Genomic DNA, 26,049 nt, shown 5'->3' with positions numbered 1-26,049 from the left:
GTTTTTCTTCAAGATTTAAGAGATTTATAATTTTGAAAATAAATTTCCTGCAGCATTACTAATAAACATTTAGGTCTTCATATACAGTTTCTATCTCGTTTGACAGCTTTCAAATATCACAAATTTGTTTTGTGAGTCATGCTTCTTTGAAGAATGTGGTTATAGAACCTTTCATAGAACCTTTTATAGACTCACATGCTTGAATTTTCCCTGTCGTTGAGGTGGGAGTCCCACAGTAAGCAAAGCAAAGCATTTTACAGTAAAGCTTAAACCAATTACATTGTGTATAAATTCACATTGTTTTAGGTAGAACCAAGCTTCAGCCAATCAGAGAACAGTTTCTGATTAACCTTTCCTCTCCAGAGCCAACACACCTCTGAATTCTAATTGTAAGTCATGTGTAAGGTAGTCTCCCTGAGCTCTGCTCTGTTCTGCTGGAAAACTGTTACTTTGATTTCAGGTGATTTTCAGTTGAACTCAAGTGGCATCAGACTGAAGATCTAACTCTGCCTATACTTTATTCTGACAGAAATCCACATGTCAGAGGGAGCTCAAAAAGGACCTATTTAGGCCCTGTAAGTCTTGTGGCAAGATAAGGCTCTTTTCTGAGGACTTTCACAAGGAGTGTCTTTATTTTTTATACTCTGATCATAAACTTAAAGACTGCAAATCTTGAAGAACGTTCTGTGCTCGTCACAACGCTGACCCATTCCGCCGTCCACACGGTAGACCCAGTCTTCTCCTCAAGCTCCCACGTCTCCTTCAGATAACCACCGAACTCCCCTGGACCGACCACCGCTGCATCCACTTCACCTTCCAGAAAGCCACCACACACCACCGCACCCAACAGATCCCACGCCGCTGTTGGAATAAGTCACCGAAGACCAACTATAGGCAAACCTTGCTCTCAGCCCACCCACCGACGACGCTGCCCAAAACCTCAGACGATGGATAGACGACTGCGCCAACACCCTCGCCCCGCTGAAAAAACCCACCTACAGAGACACCAGCAAGAGAGCCAGCTGATTCACCCCGGAACTCCTAGCATCCAAGCGTACCTGCCGGAAACTAGAGACAAAATGGCACAGCGATAAGACACCGGACAGCCACGCAGCCCACAAAGACGCCATCCGCAACCACCATCACCTCATCAGGTCCGTCAAGAGGATCTCCTTCAAAGACCGCCTTGACAACAACGCACACAACAGCAAGGAGCTCTTCAACATTGTGAAGGAACTCTCCAACCCCAGCTCCAACACCAACGACATCCCACCGTCGCAAGCCCTGTGCGACTCCCTCGCCACCTTCTTCCACCGCAAGATCGCCGACATCCACGACAGCTTCAACACCCAGACAGTCCCAACAGACACCGACACACCGGACTCGCCGCCCACTATTGACCACGACCCCCTGACAGCATGAACCAACGAGAATATCGATGACACCATCAAGACCATGAGCACAATCCCCGTTAGACCCTTTCCCGCACCACATCTTCAACAAAGCCAGCAGCTCCATCACTCCCCACCTGCGCAACATCATCAACCTTTCCTTCGAGACCACGACCTTCCCAGAGAGCTGGAAGCACGCCAAGATCAACGCCCTACTCAAAAAACCCAAGGCGGACCCGAGGGACCTCAAGAACTTCCGGCCCATCTCCCTGCTCCCGTTCCCAGCCAAGGTCATTGAGATGATCGTCAACAGACAGCTAACCCGATACCTCGAAGAAAACAGCATCCTGGACCCATCCCAGTCAGGGTTCCGCAGCAACCACAGCACAGAGACTGCCCTCATCACGGCCACCGACGACATCAGGACCCTGATGGACAACGGCGAGACCGCAGCCCTCATCCTGCTGGACCTCTCCGCCACCTTCGACATGGTCTGCCACCGTACCCTACGCGCACGCCTCCATGACGCAGGGTTCCAAGACAAGGCCCTGGAATGGACTACCTCCTTCCTCTCCAGCAGAACCCAGAGAGTCCGCCTTCCCCCATTCCGATCCGAAGCCTCCGAGATCATCAACGGCGTACCCCAGGGTTCTTCCCTCAGCCTGACACTGTTCAACATTTACATGGCCCCACTCGCACGCATCGCCCGACAGCACAACCTCAATATAATCTCCTATGCCGATGACATTCAACTGATCCTCTCCCTCACCAAGGACCCCCTCACCGCCAAACCCAACCTCCACGAAGGAATGAAGGCCGTCGCCAACTGGATGAAGAGCAGCCGACTAAAGCTGAACACGGACAAGACGGGGGTACTCATCCTTTGCTCCAACCCATCAGCCTGGGATGACTCCTGGTGGCCAACGGCACTGGGGGCAGCCCCGACACCCACCGACCACGCACGCAACCTGGGAGTCATCATCGACTCAACGCTCTCCATGACCAAGCAAGTCAACGCCGTCTCCTCCTCCTGCTTCGACACCCTCTGCATGCTCCGCAGGATATACAGGTGGATCCCAACAGATACTAGAAGAACAGTCACCAAGGCCCTCGTCAGCAGCAGACTCGAATATGGAAACGCCCTCTATGCGGGAGCCCCGGCCAAGCTCATCAAACGACTGCAACGCATTCAAAACGCCTCTGCACGCCTCATCCGCGACATACCACGCCACAGCCACATCACCCTCCACCTGAGAAGCCTGCACTGGCTCCCCGTCGACAGGAGAATCTCCTTCAAACTCCTCATCCACGCACACAAGGAACTGCACAAGACCGGCCCAGTCTACCTCAACAGACGACTCCTCTTCTATGTCCCTAACCGCCAGCTCCGCTCTACCGACCTCTTCCTCGCCACCGTCCGTGCATCCGAAGAAAAACCACTGGCGGCAGATCCTTCTCCCACCTCGCCGCCAAGACCTGGAACACCCTCCCACTCAGCCTACGACAGACCCAAGACCTGCTGACCTACAGGAGGCTACTCAAGACCTGATTGTTCGACCAGTAGCGCACCCCCCCTTTTTTTCCTCAGTGTCTTGATATCCTCGCGGGTAAGTAGTGCGCTCTACAAATTCTATGATTGATTGATTGATTGTGCTAAGACACTGAAAGATAGAGTAGCAAGGCTCCTTTTGTGGCTTAAAAAGAAAACATATTTATAGAAACTCTTGTCTCTGCAGAGGAAGTATTACTAACTTCAACCAAAAAAAAAACTAAAGAGAGAAAGCTATGGAAAGGCGCTGGGTAAAGAGCCAACAAAGAAATTATCGTAGGGAAACGAAAAAGGAGGACCGACAAGTGTACAGATCAGCCCAAACCTCCAGAATCATCTAAATCAAAGAAAAAGAAAGTCAGAACCTTCTACTCATTTTGAAACTTCCTTAGCCTCTGCAGATATCAAAAAACATACCTCAGATTCTCCTAACTGATCATATGCATCCACAACAAAACCGTCAATGAGACCATCAATGACATCGTTTACAGCTACAATGTCAAACTAACTAGCACCACAATATTAACACCATCTTCGATATCAAGATTAATATCAACGTCTTTATCAATGAAACCAACAATGGTGGCTTCATCATCAAGCTCAATGTCAGCTACTCCATCTTCAAAACTGTTGATGGACACTGCGTTGGTGCCTTCGAAGACTGCTTCACCAATGGCAACATATACACTTGAAGCTCAGATACATGAATTTTTCAAACACAAGCCTGTACCATCAGATGCTGAACGATTAGTATAAAAGATTCCCAGAAAGGGGAACTCTACCCCAACATCAGCACCAAACACTGATGTCCCCAGCTGGTATTCCAATTGCATACTCCTAGGCTAATGACACAAGAAAAGAGACCTGCTGTGCATAAATAGGTTGTTCTAAAAACAAGGCAATTAGACCCAATTACTATCCACAATGACTGTGTGGATCAAGGTGATGACAATGGTGAACCAGAAGAAAGCAAAATACTTTGTGACAAGGCTACAAATACGGGAAGCGACAGAGATGATTATGTTGGGCAACTGCACAGCAAACAGGTTGCTTCCTATATGATTTCAAGACAACAGCAAGGAAATCAGTTAATTCTATACCCACAATAGACCATATCTGAGCACAAGGTCTTAAAGTCATGAAACTCCCTACTACTGTGCAGCTGTAATACCTAGACTAAATAACAAATACAAGGCCTTGGAAAACTGTCAAACTTGCCTGATAGGACATCCGAAGCTGGATTCTGTAGTTGTGCTGGCAGCACAGCGACAATCTAAAAATCCTAAAACACTCTGTTTACTGCTTCCTGATAAGGAGGGTAGGAGGTTGGAAAATATTGGAAAGTGAAATTCAGCTAAGGCAGCAATAACCATAAGAGGATAGTATGCATTAGCCATACTCTGCAGATATGATCACCAAATGTTGTCGGATTTAACAACATTTATTGATTATCTGTCTGAGGACAAAAAACATGAAGTGAAATCCATTCTTCAGTAGGAAGAGAATCCGTCCTCAAAAATTATTGGCACCGCTGATGGGTGTAGTGTTGAATGGCTTCAGGCAAATGGCTGGAGCAGCAGTCTCAAGACGGCAATGCTGGCTGAAGGCAAACATGCTACACCCTGAGGTATAGGTAACGATTTTGGGTATGCCTCATAATGGAGAAGCTCTTTTTGGGAAGCACATAGATGTGCAATTCAATCAATAAAAGCTGATAAAGGAACAGCACGATCTTTAGGAGTGCTCCAACGACACCTGTTTCAGACAATTCTTGGTGCCAGCGGCTGAAGTCAATACACCTTCAGAGGAGGATACCAATCCAATAGATATCACACTTATGCTCACCACCAATAGGGATATAGGCAGCAACTCACTTAACACTAGCAACCTTCACCAGCTGCAGCTTTCTACAGAAACCCAACAGAGGGAAATCAGCTGGTAGAGGTCGGAGACAGGAGTGAATTTGAATTTGAATTTAAAAGCATTTATTGAGCGCACTTATACCATGCGGTTTCATGGCGCTTTGAATGATGCAGTGGCCGTCGTCAGTGGGAGGCTAGGCATTGTAGGCTTGCTCGAATAAAAAGGTTTTAAGATTCTTCCGAAACTGTATATAAGAGGGAGATGTGCGAAGAACAGCAGGAAGGGAATTCCAGAAGAGCGGGGCGAGAACAGCGAACTTTGCTCCGCCAGATTTCTGTTTCTTGAAGCGAGGGATGGTCAAGGAGTGCTCAAGAACAGGGTGATAACATCATGACACGGGTCGCCTCTTTTCAGGTAGTGCCCTTGAATGTAAGGGACACTCGACAACTTTTATGAGAATTGTAGATCCATTTCTTCCAGTCATTGGGTGTTGAACATTATCCAACATAGTCACACTCTGGAATTTACTCAGAAACCGCCTCAAAATCAATCTTGCAGGAGATCACATCAACACCTTCATCTGTTCAAAGAGGAAATCAGGTTGCTTATACTCAAGGGAGCAATTGAAGAGGTTCCACAGATGCACAGACACTCAGGTTTCTACTCCAACTTCTTCCTACTTAAGAAAAAGAACAGGAAGTGGAGATAAGTATTGAATATGAGACAGCTCAACAAATTCCTCCAAAAACAATCATTCAGAAAGGTCACGCTGCAGGATATCATACAGCTGATAAACACAGGGAATCATAGCGCATCACTAGATCTTCAGGATGACTACCTCCATGTCCCCATCTATGTAAAATAAGGAGATATCTCCGATTGGAGGTGGGCAGATGTAACTACCAATTCAAAGTCCACCCTTTTGGAATAAGATCTACCCCAAATATTTTTGCAAAGTGCATAACGCCAGTATAAGCCTCTCTAAGAAGAAAGACATTAAATATTCCCACATTAGGCCAACTGGCTAATAAAAGCAACTTAGTTCCAGACTGCAGAACATTCAACAAGGGATTGCTTTCAAATACTCAAGTACTTAGGTCTCAGATTAAACAGGGAAACATCCTGCCTTATTCTGAGCACACAAATCATATTCCCAGGGGCTATTCTTGACACAAGAGTCTGCCAGGTCTTTCCTACAAAGGAGAGGGTTACTAAAATGATAACACTAGCTTTTACTCTCAAGAAAAAAGTCTATTTCAGTCAGAGAGTACAGTCATTCCTGGGAATGATTTAATCTTGCATTCCATTCATCCCCAATTGTCCTCTGTTCCTGGGACCGCTATAAGAAGAAATAGACATACCATGTAATAAGGAGAAGGGATCTTTCAATGACTCAATCAGAACACCGGAAATGGCAGCAGTCATGAAATGGTGGATTAAAAAAAAGAAATTTCCATGGGCTTAGCATTTCTCAGCAAACCACCAAATTAAGTGATGACAACGGATGCATCTATGGAAGGCTGGGGAGCGCATCTCCAGCACCTGGAAGCGAGTGGCAAAATGTTGACCAATGAGATAAAGAGACCCAAACTTTCTAGAGCTAAGACATGTGGTCTTATGGCTCCTCATTTTTCTTCCAAAAATAAAAGGATAAGCAGTGCTGGTTTGAAAGTACAACACAACCACAATGTTTTACCTAAACAAGCAAGGAGGAACACAATCACAACTACTATTGAAGGAAGCACAATGCATTTTGGATTGGTGTTTATGCCACAAGCTTTCTCTGAAGGTAGAGCTGGTGCAAAGCAGGGACAACCTTTGTGTGGATGATCTAAGCAGATCTGTAAAGGATTGCCACAATGAGAGATATCACAAACACAAATTACAAAGATATTCAACAAATGTTGAAAACCGACCTTAGACCTATTTGTTACTCCACTCAATCAGAAATGCTTATACTATGCAAGCAAGTTTCTACACAAGGGTTATATGCTTTTCCGCCACAACATCGAATTCCTCGGATCCAGTTGAAAAGGAAACCATGGTGAATTATTCTAATAGCTCCCATGTAGCCAAGACAATATTGGTACACAGAAATTATCCTATTGTCAAAACAGTAACATATTCCACTGAAACCAGTCCCAGACCAAACGACTTACAATGAAAAACAGCCAGGTGATTCACCCAAATCCAGAATCACTCAATTTAGGTGCCTAGCTACAGAACACGATGAGCTCCATCAATTGAATATATCACAACAGTGCAGAGGCATAATTAAAGTGAGAGCCGAAACTACAAATAGATCAAAATTGCTAAGATTTAGCAAGTGGTGTTTTTCAAATAATTGTTGCGCTTTTTCCTCAACCCCGGCACAGGTATTACCATACTAACTCCGCGTAGCTCACTACAGCCTATCACATAGTTAAATCGAAGTTCTTCTTGCTGCAATATTGAGATTCAGGAGATCTTGGAATCAAATGTTATACGGGGCTTAACGGCCAATAAAAAACACCAATTGCATGGCAACTAAACATTATTCTGGCACAGCTGAAGCGACGGCCTTTTGAGCCGATACATAAGGCAGACATCAAATATCTTTCATGGAAGACAGCTCTTCTCACCGGCCTTACATTGACGAGGAGAATTAGCTAAATAAAGGTGCTTACAATACAAAGGCCATACTTAATTCAAAAAGGACAGGGTTATTTAGAGGACTAATCCTCATTTCATCAGGTACCTATGGATTTTCACCTTAATTAACATATTGTCTTAAAGGCATTCTGTCAGATTCCATGAAAGGAAGCAAAAAAAGCACTTAATTCTCTGGATGTTAAAATGTACTTGAAATTGTATATAGGAAGGTCTGAAACCATTAGAAAATCTGATCAACTTCTAGCCGCTTTCACACCTCCAAGAAAGGGTAAAGCTTTTCGAAGAGGGAGCATAGCCAGATGCAGATTATAGTGCCTTGCAAATTAGAAATGATGGAACCCTTTTAGCTCCAGATGTACTCTCTAGAACTGTGACTCAAGTGTTAGAACGGAATGCACTGAAGGCTGGGTTAGAATGTTGAGTTAGTGGTTGCAGACTAATAAAGGCATGTATTACTCAGCTGTGTGTGTGACATAATCCTTTGCGGGTACACAGGCTGGGGAGGACGCTACATCTGGTGAAGAGTTGGGGATAAGTAACCTGAAGATCAACAGTGCTCTCCCAGAGAGTTTGCCATGGTCCAAGCAAACTGCTCGTGCTTGCCTCTTGTGTTGTAGTCAAAGTGAGGAACCACTGTTTAATGCATTGGAATCAAAGTGCAACTCTAGTCACCATAAAGAAGTTAAAAAAAACTGCAAGAGCATTGGAAAGCAATCTTCGTATCGATGACTGAGTACCTGCAGGTCAGATCATACGTAAAGATACCGCACTGGTAAGCAATGTACAGTTATATGAAATTTGGAGCGTGAATGCAAAAGGCAGATACAACCCAGTTTTCAAAGAGCAGCTATTGATAATCACAAAGTGCAAGATAATGTTACAATTAGAAAGTGGTGAAGAACGAGAACGCACAAAGATATGCCTGCAAATAAAACAGTTATTTACTCACCAGAACTTAAGTAAAGTGAGCTTATGTAACCGCAGCGCCTGGCACTGCAACTCACGCCAAGCATAGGGGTTGTGCTTACAATGCTGGTGAGTCTTGTCAAGCCAACTGAAGGGCGGTGAAGATGGTCAGAACAGGAACATCGCAGTGGGCAACAATCAGACCAGTTGCAGATATCTATGAAAAGTGAAACTTTGTTTTTCCAAAGGAGGCAAAGACTGAGGATGTCTTTACAAAAGTCATCAAGGATGATCCAGAGGCCAGCACGTCCCAAGGTGTTCGAGATGGCTCACATGAACAGGTTCAATATAAACAGGTAAGGGAGCTGGAGGGAGTTCCACCCTTATTGTCAGCCACTCTCAGAAATGGCACCAACGCTGACGTTTTCTTGAAAACAGCACCGATCAATACCGCTAAAAAGCTAAATATTGGGGACAGGGTAACTGCTTGGATACAGACACTTGATGATTTCATTGATGCACTTGAAGAGACTGAAGAGAAAAAGATCATCAAGTATCTCAAAAATCTTGCTGGTGATGGAGTAAAAGAAGTCATACAGAGAATGCTGCAAACCGATGAAGAAGTCGGATATCGTCAGATAAAAGAAGTGTTGAATCTCAATCCATTGCCAAAGGTTGACTATGAAAGATCCATCTTTAATTTGATTTGATTGTGAAATTTATATAGCGCTCGAATGCCGAAGGGTGTCTAGGCGCTGTGCAGGTGTCTGCCAAGATTTCAATGGAAAATGGTAAGAATTTGTTTGAAAATAAGCACATTTTTAGTGATTTTCTAAAGGAAAGTAGCGTTGGGCAGTTTTTAATATCTATCGGAAGCGTGTTCCACAGTTTCACTGTGCTCAGGATAGAACTACTACCTCCCCAGCGAACTTTCCTAAATTTGGGTGTCTGGAGGAGTTTGCTCTGAGCTGAACATAGGTTTCTAAGTAAGTGATACCAGGTGAAATGTTGTTTCAGGAACGCTAGTCCTGTTCCATGCATAGGTTTGTACTCTAGACAAAGATTTGAATTCAATCCTCTTTTTCACCAGAGGCCAATGGAGTTTTCTTAAGCCTTGGGAAATGGGTTGGAATTTAGGGATATCCAGCAACATTCTGGACCCGCTGAAGTTTGAGCATGTGCTGTTTTTGAAGGCCCAGATATAAAGCATTTCCGTAATCCAGTCTAGCCATAGCTAGAACCGTCACCAGTGTTTTTACTGCTTCAGGGGGAATAAAGGCGCGCTCTTTCCGGATTGACTTAAGTGTTAGAAAGACCAGAGAAGCAACCTTGTTGATCTGATGTTCGAAAGTCACTCTGTCATCAACGATGATGCCCAGATTCCTCACCTTAACAAGGAACGCTGGAAAGTTAATGAAACCATTGATGTCTTTGTGGCGAGACGAGACACACTCTAACGTTGTAAGTTCAATTAATTTAATAATGAAGAAGCGATGCGCCAGAGAGTTATTGATGGATGCTTGACTGCTTCATTCAGACGATGACTCCTGAGCGAAACTCCTAATCTGGAGTGAGTGCTAATGGCTGCCAGTCTGAAGAGTGGGCAGATAGATACACTGCCAACATGGAGGCCGGAGGTGCCCAGAATGAATCAGTCATGAGTGTGAAAAGTAAGCCAAAGACTGAAGGACACAAGGTGATGTGCTCAGATGAACTAAAGTCTACCAGGCACATAACGGACCCTTGGAGCTTATAAGGTGGTTTCATTCCCTTTGAAAGTATTTTAATCTTCATTGTACTGTACTGCACACTTAGCAATTAATTCTTTCTGCAGTCCTCACTTGTTAGAAAGGGGCCTCTATCTTTGTTGCTGCTCTAGTTTTTTCAGGGCTTTAACTATAAAAGTTAAAGCTGCCGCAACAGTGCAGAAGACTTGCAGCTGGCGCACCGAAGGTAAGCCCGTCCATGCCCAGATCGTGCCGAGCACCGGAATCCCTGCCCCTCTTTTTGTAAAGTCACCACCTCAGTTAAGATACTCCAGGGTGAATGTTTTGCGTTGAATATCATAGGTGTCATAGGTATGAACTCGAGACTCTTGTGCCACAAAATATTGTGGACACGCTGAAATGAAACAAGTGTGACCTAACCCTTACAAAACATACTATTCGCACAAATAAGGTAAATGGGCTCGCTCCAACAAATAGTGCAATCTCACACAATGTCTTTGTGTGCACCTCGCTTAATGCTAAATTTCTAATAAAGCATCAGAGTTTGTCAAGTACATAGATGTTCATAATCCAGAAATTACGTTTGTAACAGAAACATGGCTGGATGCTGCTTCCAGCTCTGATTTCCGTCTTTAGATTGGATAGAGTTGAAAAAAGGGGAGGGGGCTTTCAGCAGTACCTTCTAACCTAGGATGCAAAGCCCTTCTATTCCAAATTGAACTTACTAAAAATCATACTACTAAAAGGTCTCTTGTTCTATCGTCCCCCTGGCCCGAGGTCTTCCTTCACTCATACTTTGAGTCCTTTACTTGAGTTAAGTGCGAACTCAACTTTCAATTACTACCTTGAGGACGATGCATACAAATATACAGAATTCTTAGTATATACTATGGGTAGACTAAGTCTTTTGCAGCCTATGGATGCACCTACTCATTTTGGATTTTTTTTTTTTCATATAATCCTCTTCTTAATGTCACAGCTTCCTTACTGCTGACTTGGTCAGAACATAGAGCTGTTATTTTTTAAATTTAAATTTCCTGTCCACAGATAAGTGCTACTGCACCCACAGCCATTAAGGGACGAGCGTGGCATGAAATTAACTCTATCATTTAATGAGATGGTGTTTAATACCAAGCCTTTAGCTGTTAAAGACCTTGATTTAGCCAAGTCAACATACTTTACCTGGGTAGACCTAACCATAGACTCTCTTGTCCCTAAAAACATGTGTATACAACAGAGACATTTTCTATCTCAACCTTGGTTCTCGGATTAACTTAGAGATCAGAAACAGCCATGAAAGAGACAAGAACGCAAGTTGAGAAAAAATTACAATCCCTTGGAAAGAGATACTTATAAACAGTATAGTGCGGATTAGAAAGTCTTGATTCTAAAGAATAGTTTGATTATTCTTTTAATAAAATACAGACTTAAAAAAACTAATCTAAAGAATTTTTACGGACAGTTAAAACTCTAGCCAATTTACCTGAGATGAGTAACTGTAGTCAATGTTTTTGCCATTCCCTGGCAAGCTTCTTTCATGCAAAAGCTGAAGATGTCTTTATTATCTTTGCAATCAATAGACGTGCCAACACAGATTGTCAGGTTGATGATTGCTTGCCTACTGGCCCCGATACATTAGTTTCCTTCTCCCCGCTAAGTATTGAGCCGGTATTAAGCCTGATTAAATCCATTAAATCTAGTTCTCCTTTGGACCGGTGTCCACCAAAGACTACTCATTTGGTCCCTGAGGATATTAGTGTACATCTCCTTGGAATTGTTTATGAGATGATTGAGTCTGGCTACTTTCCAAAAGCTGGAAAAGAGCTTCCATTCTTACACTTATGGAAAAAACAGTTTTAGACCCTAAAGATTCGAGTAGTTACAGACCGACATCTAATCTTTCTTTCCCGGCCAAGGTTATGGAAAAGGCTATCAACTCTGAATTGACTTCTTTTATAGAAGCCAACAAGTTATTAGATACTACACAATATGGTTTTAGAGGTAGACACAGCCCGAGTCAGCATGCTGCCCTCATTTTGTTGATCTCTCAGCGGCATTCAATACGGTCAGTATATTAGGCGCAGGCTGGTTGCCCGTAAAAAGGTGGCTAGAATTTAAGGCCCTCTGTATCCCCTTTAAGACCCTACACAATTCTGACTCCGAATATCTTGGGAAACATTTGTCTGGAACACTCCTTCCAGAATGCTTTGTTCTTCCCTAGCTAGATACATCATGGTTCCAAGGTCAGAAGATCCTCCTGGGGCGGTAGAGGTTTCATTGTTTGCACTGCCAAACTCCCTGCCCCCGGGACTGAAGTTGTGCCCCAATCTTTCTTCTTTTAGGCCACTGCGCATTCGAGCACTTTAAAAGTAAATTTTTCATTTCATGTCTACCCATAAAAAGAAGTGGATTTTCTTTTCCACATGACGCTAAATGACGCGCTTTTGGACAGATCTTTGAACGCTGTGGGAAAGAGAACCATTTGGTGACAGTTTGCAAAGCCAAGAGAAATGCTAGTGCCTCATGGTGTGAAAACAAAATTGCTGCTGAAATGTTCCAGAAGCAACGTTTGAGGCGCACCCACAAGGCCAAGCGGTGATATCAGTTAAGACAAATCAACACCAAACGATGTTGATCGTCATCCAAATCATTGTCAAACAGTTCTTCTCATTAAATGTCAAGTGAGAGTGAAGAAGATTATTGTGCCATATCAATGTTTACCACTTGTGAAGAAAAATATCAGCCAAAGAAAGGTAGACATGCCAAAGCAACAAAGTCATTTAAACATTGCCTGAACATTACACTGAAAGTAAATGGTTGCTTAAAATACTTTTTATTATCGACAGTGGTGCATCGATAAACATTATGCCAGAGGAGAAATACAATTAATTATTTCCATTACTTCAACTTATGCCATTGAAAACCAAAGAGTATTCATGGGCTGCATCGGGTGCCCTTAAAAAGTCAGGGTTCATTTGAAGCAAGAATGAAACACAAGAAAACAAAAGGTATAAGCACCCATCCATGTGCTTCAAGTCACGGCATCCAGTGCCTGTCTACTCAGTTTCAGCGCAGACGTTGATATGGGACTGATTTCTGTGAATAACATGAATGCTCACCAGGAAATAGTAAGTCAGTTCCCTATGTTATTTCATGGTTTGGTAAAACGAAAGGCTATGAAACTGAAGTTGCATATTAATGAGGGTGTTCGTCCTGTTGCTCAAAGAAATATACAAAATGCTTTTCATTTGCAAGAAGCTATTTTGAAAGAACTTGAATCATTACTTTAGCATGATATTATTGAGTGTTCTACTGGCCCAATGCCATGGGTTTCTCCCATAGTAGTAGTGCCCAAAAAGGACAGTGAAGGAGCTGTACACGTATGCATTGACATGCATCAGGCTAACAACGCAATTGAAAGAGAACGACATCCAGCTCTACACATTGCTGACAAGCTAACACAATTAAATGGTGCAAATGTCTTTCCTCTCCTTTATTTTAAATAAAGGTAATCATCAGTTAGAACCTTTTCTACACATGTTGGTCTGTTTCAATACAAAAGACTAAGTTTTGGTGTGTCATCTGCTGCAGAACTGATTCATGACGTTATTCTACGTATCATACAGCCTGTCATGAATGCATTCAATTACAACTATGACATATTGGTTTTCAGAGCTCCTCAAACAGAACACGATAAAGCTCTTGCACAAGAATGTAGTTTACTTTTCGAAGTAGGTTTCACTTTGAATGCAGAGAAGTTTGAGTTCCATAAGACCAGGCTAAAATTATTTGGCCATATCTTTTCTGTTGGGGGTATGACCACAAAGCCTGCTAAGGTAGAAGTGCTGTTAAATGTTGATCCCCGCAAGATGTTTTATTGGAATGGCCAGTTACTGTTCCAGGTACATGCAAGACTCTGCCACTGTAAGTGCTCCATTGGGAGACTTAACAAAAAAAATGTTTCATTTCATTGGTCACATGAATGTGAGAAAAGTTTTAAGAAAATTAAACAAGCCATTGAGAATGCTACTGAAATGGCATCTTTCAATCCAAAGGTTCATACAGAGGTTGTTGTTGGTGCTAGACCAGTCGAACGGATGTCCTAAGACTTTAATGTTCGGGAGAGCAAGGAACACCAAGTTACCTCAATGGACCAATCAGAGAAAGAAAGATGCGACGACAACTCTAGATTTTTGCCATTAAAAAGAAGGAAGACCGCTCACAGCTAAAGTATGTTCTCCTTTGACAAGAGGTGTGGCAACCTCTACAGCACAGTTTGTCAGAATATCATTATCTGACATACGTAGGGCAGCCACATGGACAGCCGGGCATACATTCACTGAACCTTACTGTCTACATACCATTACCAACCAAGAAGTGGAAGTGGTTCAAGCAGTCCTTTACAACCTATTTCAATGAGGTGAGCTATCCTTATACCTTGTTAACATAATATTCCTACAAATAAATTACATCACACATGGCATATTTCCCACCTTTGCAGATTATGAATATTGGATGGAGTTTGTTACTGCTTACTACTCTGATTTAAGCATGTGAATCTATGAAGAATTCCACACTGGAGAAAAAAAGCAAATTACTTACCTGTACATTCTGGTTCTCCAGTATTGATAACTTTCATAGATTCACATGCAGCCCTCCCACCTCCTTGTTCAGATGCTCACTACATTGATTAACGTATGTATTTATATGATTATATCCTACACACTTGTGCTCTGAAATCGGAGGTGTGCTGGCTCTGTATGGGAAAGATGATTCAGAAGCCGCTCTCCGATTGACTGAAACTTGGTTCTGTCACTGGTTTAAGCTTTACTGTATAATTCTTTGCCCTACTTTCTATAATTACTGTGGGACTCCCACCTTGACAACGGGCAATATTCAAGCATCTGAATTTATGAAAGATACCAATACTGCTGAATCATAGTGTAAAGGTAACTTGTTTTTTACTATTGCGATGGTGCATGCCACTGACAATAGTAGGTTTCATTTGTCTTCATTGGATGTAAAACTTACATTAACGGAAATGAAAAAAAGCAGAATATGCATGTGGCACTTTTCTTATGATTAGACATCACTAAGATGCGGACAGTCCCGGATTGGGAATTGAAAGCAGTCATAGCAAAAACTCTCAAACTCTCTACCTCAATACATTTCATATTTTTTCCATAGATCCATTCTTCAGCTCTCTCACACTATTTCTTTCTCTCCTGTAGTCCTCGGTGTGCTTGCTGGAGTTAACCTCAGTGAGCTGGAGAACGGACAGGGGTGCAAGCAGAGGCCCTAGGCCTTTACAACCGAACCACCAATGGCCAGTCCCACAGGGAAATCCCAGATGGATAAAGGGCGAAAGTGCCCTAAATCCGGACCGCAATGCTTACTAAATCATGTGAGGGATGCATGTGCTTGAGGCCACGCACTGGAAAACCACATCAAGGGACCCTGTACATGGACACTTCTCTCGCCCTCTGTCATGGGGAATCTGCACGCAGATGGTGAGGTATGGTGAGTGGTCTACCTGTATGAAGAGCCAGGTGGACGAAACACCTTGAGAAGGTAGACATTCACAGAAAACGAGGCATCTGTAAAAGAGAGGAAAGGGATGACATAGTAACCCTGTAGAAACAAGAATCAAAAGCAATACCTTAGACCTGCTCACAGGGCTCACCAGTGGTGGCTGCCCAAAAGCTTGCAGAAAAAGTAAATGGAGGGCAGCTGCACGTCTGATTGGCCAAAGTTTCCAAAAAGGATTGATGCAGATTGACAGGGAGCTTGTAAGAAACCTAGCTATCCACTTGCAGAACCCTAAAAATGTTGACCTTTGTGACAACCGCATCTCTGATCTCAGGAGCACAAAGTTTGGGCATCCTATGATTTATTTTTATGTCAGTAAAATTGTTCTAAATAAATAGTCTAAATATTTATTCAGCCCTATGCCTTTTAGAAGCTTTAAGGAAGCTTAAGAAAATCAACTAATGAAGATCAGGTTTGGCGGTTTGGGATACAGTACCCAAATCTTACCAGACTCTGAAGAGCACGCGTAAGTCTGGTCAGTTCTTCGCAGACACAGAAATCCTCATAGAAATACACAATCAGCCACTATTCAAAACAGCTAGCACCCTCTACAGTACCATGCTGCGATTTCACATTCCATCCAAGTACGGACTTCTTCGATGAATTGAGTTGCTGAGGGCAGATGCTGCACTTTATCAGTACTGTGGTCAGCTAGGAGCAGTTCAGCTTCACAGGTAATAAATTTGCCCTGAACTTTTTTATCATATAAGGGCATTGAGGTACAAGGAATTGATCAGCCTGGGATCACACGATTTGGTCAGTTTCACATAAAGCAACCAACCATTTCTGTTCGCCAACAAATTTGTGAAATATCCTGAAATGCGAACATGAAAGCCAACTGTGAATGATGCCTGACTCTCTTACTAAAAGCAACTGTTCGCCAAGACTCCAACCCATTTCACTTTTTGAACATTTGTTGCAAAATGTTAGAACAAAAGACATTTTTATCCTAATATCCTTGATTGAGAATGCATTGAGAATGGAGGACTATCTCAAGACAGGCAATAACTAAGAATGCCACACGTGAGCCAGTGATGGGCTTACTTGCATGTATTTGTTGCAGGCTGATTGTTTTTTCTAGATTTCGCCGTAGGTTGACTTCTGCTCCATATTTCCCCACTGTGCCATCATCAACCAGAAGGAAATGTGAGTGGACATTGTTCAGGATGCTCAGTTTGCTCATTGGTTTCAGCAAAGTTTGGTAGGGAGCAACAACCTGCGTAAAACACATGCCATCAGGATATAAATTCTGGCACTGGAGCAAAAAAGGACGAATTTTGAAAAAATAGAGGAATATTGATCTTACATTTCTGCCAATTAAATCATCCCGGTTTTCTACAACTCCCCAGGGAGCTATTCCAATCGTACAGATTTTGTGGGACAGTTTGGAAGCGTGTTCGTTGAGGGCATCTCCAACATGTTTTGCAGCACCTGTTCACACACAGAAGGCACATTATTTGCAGAGTAAGTTTAGAACCAAATGAATATCAAGCAACATTCAGGGATGGTTTAGGTGCAAAGGCATTAAATACATTCGACAAAATATACTGGCTAAGAGTGTAAAGGCGCCTTCTGACTCCACTCCACTTCCTGGGAAAAGCATCTCCATTTCAAAACTATGCGGCTGCAATGACTGGTGGGAGACCTTGGCCTCTCACATTATAGAGGATACGTTGCCTGGGGCCCTATAGTCCTCCTAGCCCTGCCATATGGTTCTGTTAAACTACTATGGGTAATTAATATTACAGCCTCTCCTCCTGTATGCGAACCCATGACACAGGCAGGCTCAGGCATAGCCCACTTAGTGTAGACTTCTGTACAGTGACTTCCCGACCTCCCGACTTCATGATGACGGATAAACTCCTAGTAAAATGGAGCATTGTTCAGTTGCAAAGAGCTGACCAATGGCCCATGTTTACAAACATCATAAATATTATGCAATTCATCGGCATGGATCAATTTATCTACAGCCCTTTTGCTGGGGAGTCCACCCGGCCCCTTTTGCTCATCATGTGGCATATTAAGTGCACTCACTTGGACATTACAACGGGAATATGATTGCTCAATGTTGTATTACATTCGAATGGTACAAGGTTAAAGTGTCATTAAGTTGGAAAGATTCCATTTACATTTGAAAACCCAATCAGATTCTGCCCGAGGCCAGAAAACTTTACAAAAGTCCCAGCACGGGTATACCTCTCCCACAATATATGTGTAGAACTGCTGTCTACAGATACTGTGTAAGGAGATACATGGACAGATGAACAGGTCTCATCTCAGACTGAATTTGAGAATTAATGACCACCATCTCTCTCCTACCATTCTTTAATCCCACAACCCTCAAAGACGTTTGCAGGAATAATAGAAAAACAAACAAAAAACAAGATGTGTAAACTCGGAACCACAAGTGGCCAAAGTGAATACGTATTGTGCTAAACGAAGTCTCCGCAGGGGGGTTCATACTTCGAATAGAAAATAAAATAAAAAAACAGGTACTGCCTCAACACATTCTCTATCTCCAGTCTGTTTTGACACTCTTGATCGTTCCATACGTCCCTCTAAAGGATAGCCGGCGCGCGTGGTGAAACAATCTAAACTCATGGAGTCTCACTTCTCTTTTGGAGGGGGCTTTAAGGCTTCATTCAGCTCTGTGAGCATTATGACTTGTAGGTCCTCTCCTGTGTTTTCAAGAAAGGAGCATTTCATTTCTCATCCATACAGTCATCTGTCATTCATCAGCACGCCCTCTGCCTTAGGATCCATCATCAAGGACCTGGAAGGTGAACCTTGGAAAATTTGAAACACTTTAGTTTACTATCGGGAATCAATACTGTTGTCAGCTTCCAGGAGAAGAAGAAACAGGAGCTCCTCTGAGTCTTGTGTTTCTCTCTCCCATGAGTTCAGAGTGAGGTGGAATGTGTGAGTGAACTATAACAAAAGAGCAAGTGAAAAGGAATAGGCGAGATTGGAGGATGCTGGAGCACGTGGAGGCAGCTGTTTTAGGTGAAAAAAGTAACCATTAGCTACTCCTGCATCCACCATAACATCTAAATGGGCAATGTCTGCCCACATCAGCTGCATCTGGATCAGACCCTAGGGGCTAAAGAACAAATTAACTCCCTAAAATGAGTGCTTACTGAAGCTAAATGAAGACAGATGCCTATGATGTGTGATGGAATTGACTCTTGCACCCTATGAGACCCACTCCCAAAGTCTGTGCACCTGACATCTGTTGCAAAGTCCCACGAAGACGCTAGGTGCATCCAAGGGCCAATGGATTTTTGAATGTGGACAACTAAGGAACCCAACTGTGGTCAAGCGGTTGTGGACCATTCTGATTTTCGCCAGGAGTGGGAGAATGAGCCAGATCTGTAAAGTAAGCTGGCCTGTCTGACCTTCTTTGGCATGATGTCTGTGTCTAGGAGACCCAAGTATCTATGCAGATCTGTTTTCAACAGGATACTCCCATAAGGGTGAAGCATCTGTGTGATATTTGGTGCAGACTTTGGTAAGATTCTCCATAATTATCACAGTCTCTATCAACCGTTTGGCACTGTTGCTGCATTGGAGACTCAAAACTTGGCCCAAGTTAGTCCAAAAGTGAATACTAGCGTAACTGTCGCCAGGAATGTAATAAACAAGTCAGAGAGAATTCTTAAACCTCTTATATGGGAGACTTCAACTATGTAAAAGTTGTTTTTGCCCTGAAGAAACAATAGAATTATGTGGCAAGTTACTATTAACCCCTTCAGTGCCCATGACGAGATGGTCTCGTCATGGGTCGCGGTTGCGCTGTGCCCATGACGAGACCATCTCGTCATGAACCCCGCCCGCTAATAGAAAGCCCGGCACAGGGCGGGGAAAGGGCGGGGCACGCAAGAGGTTAATAGACCACAGTGAAATATACTTCGAACAACACAAATTTGTACAGTGAAAGAATAAACATTTTACTTCTTCAAGTACCTTTAGGTGCCTCAAACTGTCGTTTGTACTATGGATTTAAGGTGGACCAAAGTTGGGGTTCTCCCAAAAAGACAACTGCCTGTCAGTCTATATTTTAAAATTAGCTTCCCTGTAGGCAAGTCTTCTTGATTCATATTCGACTCTAGCACACGTTTAACTGCTCCCTACCTAGGTTTGGTTTGCATAAGCACTATCACCACATCACCAGTGCCACTGGTGATAAAGAAATCTTAGAAATCAAAGTCTTTCAATTTGCAGCACAGCATCTTAGTGAGGCAACCTGTGAATCAATCTCATCCCATATCTGTCCACAGCTGACACACTCATGTCTAGATTTTCTCCCTCTTTTACACCTTCAAGTATTTATCCTAGCCCACTTCCGTATTCATACTCAATATGTATTTTATAGTTTTTCCATAGGTATGGTCAACCTCCTGAATAACACTACAACTTGCAGACTACCACAGGCACTGACCAAAACAAAAGAAGAGTTTTGTTGCCGCTATTCTCTATTGTCACAGAAAGGTGCAAGTTCTCAACATCCTTTTCTTGGCCACAGCTTTCACAAACCACAGATTCACAAATTAACACCCAATCTATTTTTTCTCTATTAAAGCGAGATTGTTGGATGCGTCGAGTATCTTCTTTCAGTCAGTACTCTTTTGCTGTCTTTTACTAAATGCAACATTACTTCAGGATTATCAGCTGGTCCTCAGAAGCATTAAATTTGTCCGTTCCTGCAAGTCTCTTAAAACCAGAATAGGTGGATTGTGAAAGAAATTCACCTGTCACTTAGAGAAGGGAGAGGGGATAAAGCAGTTTCATGTGCAGCGGCTAAACACCCACAGCAACCTATTCAAGACAACCTCCCCAGGAAGTAAATAATACAATCTTCAAAAGTATCCAATCCAGTTTTGTCTCCAAGACAAATCACCAATGCAAATGTGTGTTCTAGTGATTCCATGTATATCCAGAGCTGGTATCCGAAAAGACATTGTAGAGCAATAAGAAATCAATGACATCCCTGATTTGATGCGATAAGTGTATTCTGCTTTTTGGGTCAAGGGCCCTAAAACATATATATACCTTCCACAGTTTGATGACCAAGTCAAGCTATGTAATCGCATCCCAAAGTATATGCTTCTACAGCTGCAGGAGCAAAGGATTTGTGTTAGACCTGGCATCTTTGGTGTGTTTTCCCCCAGTCTTTTTGCTTCTGACTTCATGTGATGTGTTCTTTTTGCTGTCTAGCTCAGATGTGTCAAGGGGTATGGCACCATTGTTGCCCTGTGACAAAGCCGACTTCAAGGAAGCAGCCACGTCAGGGGATCTGGACTGACGCATGCCAGACCACTTTTGACACCCTGAAGGAAGCCCATGCTCAAGGCTCCTGACTTCTCCAAAGAGTTTGTGGTGCAGACTGATGCCTCAGAGGATAATTTTGGAGCCGTGCTTTCACAGCTGAATGGAAAACAACAGTTGATGGACAGAATGCAGAACAATGTCATACATTCACCCCAGTACAGAGATCTGGGCCTAAATCCATCGTTTTTTTGCTCACCATGCCATTCCAGTTTGAACCCAGCCATATGCAAATCAGTCTTGACCCTGTGCCTCATGGGAACAGTCCAGCCCGAACTGCCAAGCTAGGTCCTCCCTGGACTGGAACCAAGCATCCTAGGACCGGTTTCGGGGTTTCACCCCTCTTCAGCCAGGATAGCTTGATTCCAGTAGCATGGAGAGCACGGGACTCACGTCTGAGCATACCCGTCCCACTCGGGGTGACAAATGCAAACCAACAGTTGATGGACAGAATGCAGAACAATGTCATACATTCACCCCAGTACAGAGATCTGGGCCTAAATCCATCGTTTTTTTGCTCACCATGCCATTCCAGTTTGAACCCAGCCATATGCAAATCAGTCTTGACCCTGTGCCTCATGGGAACAGTCCAGCCCGAACTGCCAAGCTAGGTCCTCCCTGGACTGGAACCAAGCATCCTAGGACCGGTTTCGGGGTTTCACCCCTCTTCAGCCAGGATAGCTTGATTCCAGTGGCATGGAGAGCACGGGACTCACGTCTGAGCATACCCGTCCCACTCGGGGTGACAAATGCAAAACAACAGTTGATGGACAGAATGCAGAACAATGTCATACATTCACCCCAGTACAGAGATCTGGGCCTAAATCCATCGTTTTTTTGCTCACCATGCCATTCCAGTTTGAACCCAGCCATACGCAAATCAGTCTTGACCCTGTGCCTCATGGGAACAGTCCAGCCCGAACTGCCAAGCTAGGTCCTCCCTGGACTGGAACCAAGCATCCTAGGACCGGTTTCGGGGTTTCACCCCTCTTCAGCCAGGATAGCTTGATTCCAGTGGCATGGAGAGCACGGGACTCACGTCTGAGCATACCCGTCCCACTCGGGGTGACAAATGCAAAACAACAGTTGATGGACAGAATGCAGAACAATGTCATACATTCACCCCATGTCTAAACTGGGGTGGTGTAGTGGGCAAAAGAACAATGGATTTAACCCAGATCTCTTGACTGGGGGAGAATGTCTGCATTGTCAGCATTCCGTCCATCATTTGTTTGTTGTAACGCTTTTCGCCCTAAGTGGGATGGGTATTCCCAGACGTGGGACCCGTGCTCACTACGCCACTGGAGTCAAGCTATCCTGGCTGATGACGGCTGATAGCCAGAAACCGGTCCTAGGATGCTTGATTCCGGTCCAGGGAAGACATGGCTTGGCAGTTTGGGCTGGACTGTTCCCATGAGGCACAGGGTCAAGACTGATTTGCATATGGCCATGTCTAAACTGGGGTGGTGTAGTGGGCAAAAGAACGATGGATTTAACCCAGATCTCTTGACTGGGGGAGAATGTCTGCATTGTCAGCATTCCGTCCATCATTTGTTTGTTGTAACGCTTTTCGCCCTAAGTGGGATGGGTATTCCCAGACGTGGGACCCGTGCTCACTACGCCACTGGAGTCAAGCTATCCTGACTGATGACGGCTGATAGCCAGAAACTGGTCCTAGGATGCTTGATTCCGGTCCAGGGAAGACATGGCTTGGCAGTTCGGGCTGGACTGTTCCCATGAGGCACAGGGTCAAGACTGATTTGCATATGGCCATGTCTAAACTGGGGTGGCATAGTGGGCAAAAGAACGATGGATTTAACCCAGATCTCTTGACTGGGGGAGAATGTCTGCATTGTCAGCATTACGTCCATCATTTGTTTGTTGTAACGCTTCACAGCTGAATGGAGCAGGCCTAGATCAACCCAGAGCCTTCATTAGTAAGATGTTATTTCCCCAGGAACAGAGATGGAGTGTAATTTAAAGGGAATCATTTGGTGTGGTTTGGACGCGGAAGATGCTGCGACCCTACTTGTTTGGGACTCCCTTCTGGGTTCAGGCAGATCACCGGCCCCTCAGATGGTTGATGCAGATAAGGGGTGAGATCCCAAAACTGTGCAGGTGGTCAATCTCCCTATCGGGAATGAACTTCACGGTGGAACACCACCCTGGCACAGAACACACTAATGCTGTGGTCTGTCCAGGCTCTTCCTCCTTAGTGAAGAGAACTCCCATGAGGTTAGTTCTCCCCACTTTCGGCTGGGGGTGGAGGGGGGGTCATGTGTGTTCGGCCCGACATCTTTGGCGTGTTTTTCCCCGGTCTTATTGCTTCTGACCTCCTGGTTTTCTTTAGACTGTGTGCTGGATTTAGTTTTTGCTGGTTTTAGGATTCTGGGCACTTTACCACTGCTGACTAGTGCTATAATGCAAGTGCTCCATGTGTAAATTATATTGGTGACTGGTTTATCCATGATTGGCATATTTGATTTACTATTAAGTTCCAAGTAAAGTGCACCAGGTGTGTCCTACTAGTCAGCCTGCAGAACTGATTGTGCCACCCACAAGGGTAGCCCTGCAAACATATCTCGGACCTGCCACTGCAGTATGTGTGTGCAGCTTTGAACTGCCATGTCGACCTGGCAAGTGCAACCACTAGCCAGGCCAAAGTCTTCCATTTTTTCTACATGTAAGGCACCTCTATGATAGGCCCAAGGTAGCCCTGTGGGCAGGGTGCAATGTATTTAAAAAGTAGGACATGTGCTGTGGTGTTCTACATGTCCTAATAGTGAAATACTGCTAATTTAGTTTTTCACTATTGCAAGGCCTACCTCTCCCATAGGTTACCATTTAATCTGCCTTGTAACATCTCACAAGTGTAACTTCCAAATGGGAACTGATAGGAATTTGGAGTTTGGGGTCCCTGAACTCATAATTTAAAAATACATCTTTTAGGGAAGTTAGTTTTTAGATTGCGTTTTTGGAAATGCAACTTTTAGAAAGTGGGCATTTTCTTGCTTTATCATTCTGTAAACCTGCCTGTCTGTAGAATCTACGTCTGGGTTAGAATGACAGTTGAGTTGTTTGTGCATGCACTCTAGACAGTCACACAAAGGGAGCAGAGGTGTGCTTTGCAAATCCTGATGGCCCATCATTAGGCTGATGGACCTTCCTGAGCTAGAGTGGTGAGAGGAGTTGTCACTGACACCTAAATAGGGCTGTGCCGCTCCTTACACAAAGCTGTCTCCACCCCCCTGTAGTGTGACTGGAGCCAGGTCAGGCAAAGACAGGGTTGTGTGCACGACAAAGACTTTCCTTTGAAGTTTGCCTACCTCAAAGGCAGAAAGGGGTATAAGTATTGGACCTCTGACACCCCAGAAGCAGAACACATCTGGACTAAAGGATAGTCTGCCAGGAAGAAGACCTGGATGCTGAGGAGGGACTGCTGCTTTGCCTGTTGCTTTGTTGGGCTGGTCTGCTGCTTGCTGCTTCTGTCCTTGGAGTGAAAACACTGGACTTTGCTTTCTGTATCCTGCTTCTAAGGTTCTCCATGGGCTTGTGGTTGTTTGTCACCTGTTAAGAAGTCTCAGGGCCATCAAAGACTTCACCTACCAGTGTCTGGGCTCTTCTCATGAGAGTCCCGACTTGCCTAGTGGTGACAAATCCAGTTCCTGGGCCTTAGGAAGTAGAATCTGGTGAATTGAAGGAGAAAATCCACGGATTGACTCACAGCATCAGGTTTTATTGCCGCATCGCTGCAAATTTCGATGTATCACTGCTGCCAACCCAGGAGCTTGGTTTTTGATCGGCGCACCACACACTGCTTTCACCGCAGACCCCAGCTTTTTGTCACAGTGCATCAGAAGATTCGCCACAGCGTGTGTTTTGCACCCGCATCACCAATTTCTGTGACGTATCGCTCTAACTCCAACACAGCACCTGCTTCATCGCTGTGGCATTGACATAGCACGTCTGGATTTTTGACGCATCGTCCCTGTCCGCCATTTTTTTTATGTTGCCCATTAGTAAGGAACCGAGGCCGCATGTCCATAGATCGACGCATCACCTCCCCTGACAGTAAGGAACCGATGCATCACCTCCCCTGGGAGTAAGGAACCGACGCATCACTCTCCTTTTCCTGCACCTCACCTCCCCTGCCCTGCCCCTCACAACGTCTTTGAATTTTAATGCATCCAAGTTACTTTGTGCCAAAAGTGATGCACAAACCAAAGGATTTCTATGAACTTAACTTTACCAATTTTCTAAACTGGTGTGGGCTCATTTTGCTTTTATTGTATTCCTCTGTGTGTATGTACAAATGATTTACACATTGTCTCTGGGATAACCATGACTGCCCATGCCAAGCTACCAAGGGGGTGACCAGGGGTTATCTTACCTGTATGACTCCTTAACTTGACTAGAAAGACAGTCCTTACTTGGACAGGGTGCAAACCACTACCAACTAGAGACCCCATTTCTAACATTTTGATAGAAGCATTATGACTGGTCCCAGTTGCACCACAGTCTTTGACAGGGTTTATTCCTTTTTATATCATGATTGATAGACAACATCAGACCTTATTATATGTGCTTTGTGAACAAAGGGAGGAGCAGTCACAGGGATATACTTTAAGGGATCATATACTAAAACTAAAATCTTGCATGCAGAAAGTCAAGAAAGTTGCTAATAAAAATCTGCAAAAGCTCAACGCAAACAATGTATGTATTAAAATAAAGGAACCAGGCTAAGAGAGTTTCCAAATGGTTAACAGGTTCTACCAGAACACAAACTCTTAGCTTATTGGCATGGCCTTTTTGGGGTAATTAAGACAATTGGGAAGGTTTCTTATACAGTAGAACAACCAGATCATAAACCATAAATCCAAGTTTATCATGTTAACCAAATTAAGAAATGGACTGTGGCAGAAAATTAAATTGTATAGTGTTTTATTTACAACCAACTAATGGATTCTGATGACATATTTCCCCCATCACCTTTGGAAGGACTTCAAAGTGTTAGTTGACAGTACCTTCTTATCAGAGAAACAAAAAC

General features: G+C 43.9%; 1 protein-coding gene across 4 annotated transcripts in view; it reads right to left on the bottom strand.

Annotated features, from left to right (window-relative positions):
• The window catches only part of LOC146860386 (transient receptor potential cation channel subfamily M member 7-like), a 1,286,036-nt gene that overhangs the window by 881,480 nt on the left and 378,507 nt on the right, over window positions 1–26,049 (bottom strand). For 3 of the 4 annotated variants that reach the window (XM_085644245.1, XM_085644247.1, XM_085644246.1), the window contains 2 exons: window positions 16,984–17,108; window positions 16,722–16,893 (listed from right to left, as the gene is read on the bottom strand). In XM_085644245.1, coding sequence (XP_085500371.1) covers window positions 16,722–16,893; window positions 16,984–17,108 — 297 coding nt within the window. Of the gene's footprint in view, window positions 1–16,721; window positions 16,894–16,983; window positions 17,109–26,049 lie in introns of those variants that run through there. The other variant, XM_085644248.1, reaches the window with a different exon arrangement.

Source organism: Triturus cristatus, chromosome 3_1 (assembly GCF_964204655.1).
Source record: "Triturus cristatus chromosome 3_1, aTriCri1.1, whole genome shotgun sequence".
Classification (NCBI taxonomy): Eukaryota; Metazoa; Chordata; class Amphibia; order Caudata; family Salamandridae; genus Triturus; species Triturus cristatus.
The sequence above is the reverse complement of the archived record's forward strand: the minus strand, read 5'-3'. Positions and strand labels throughout refer to the sequence as shown.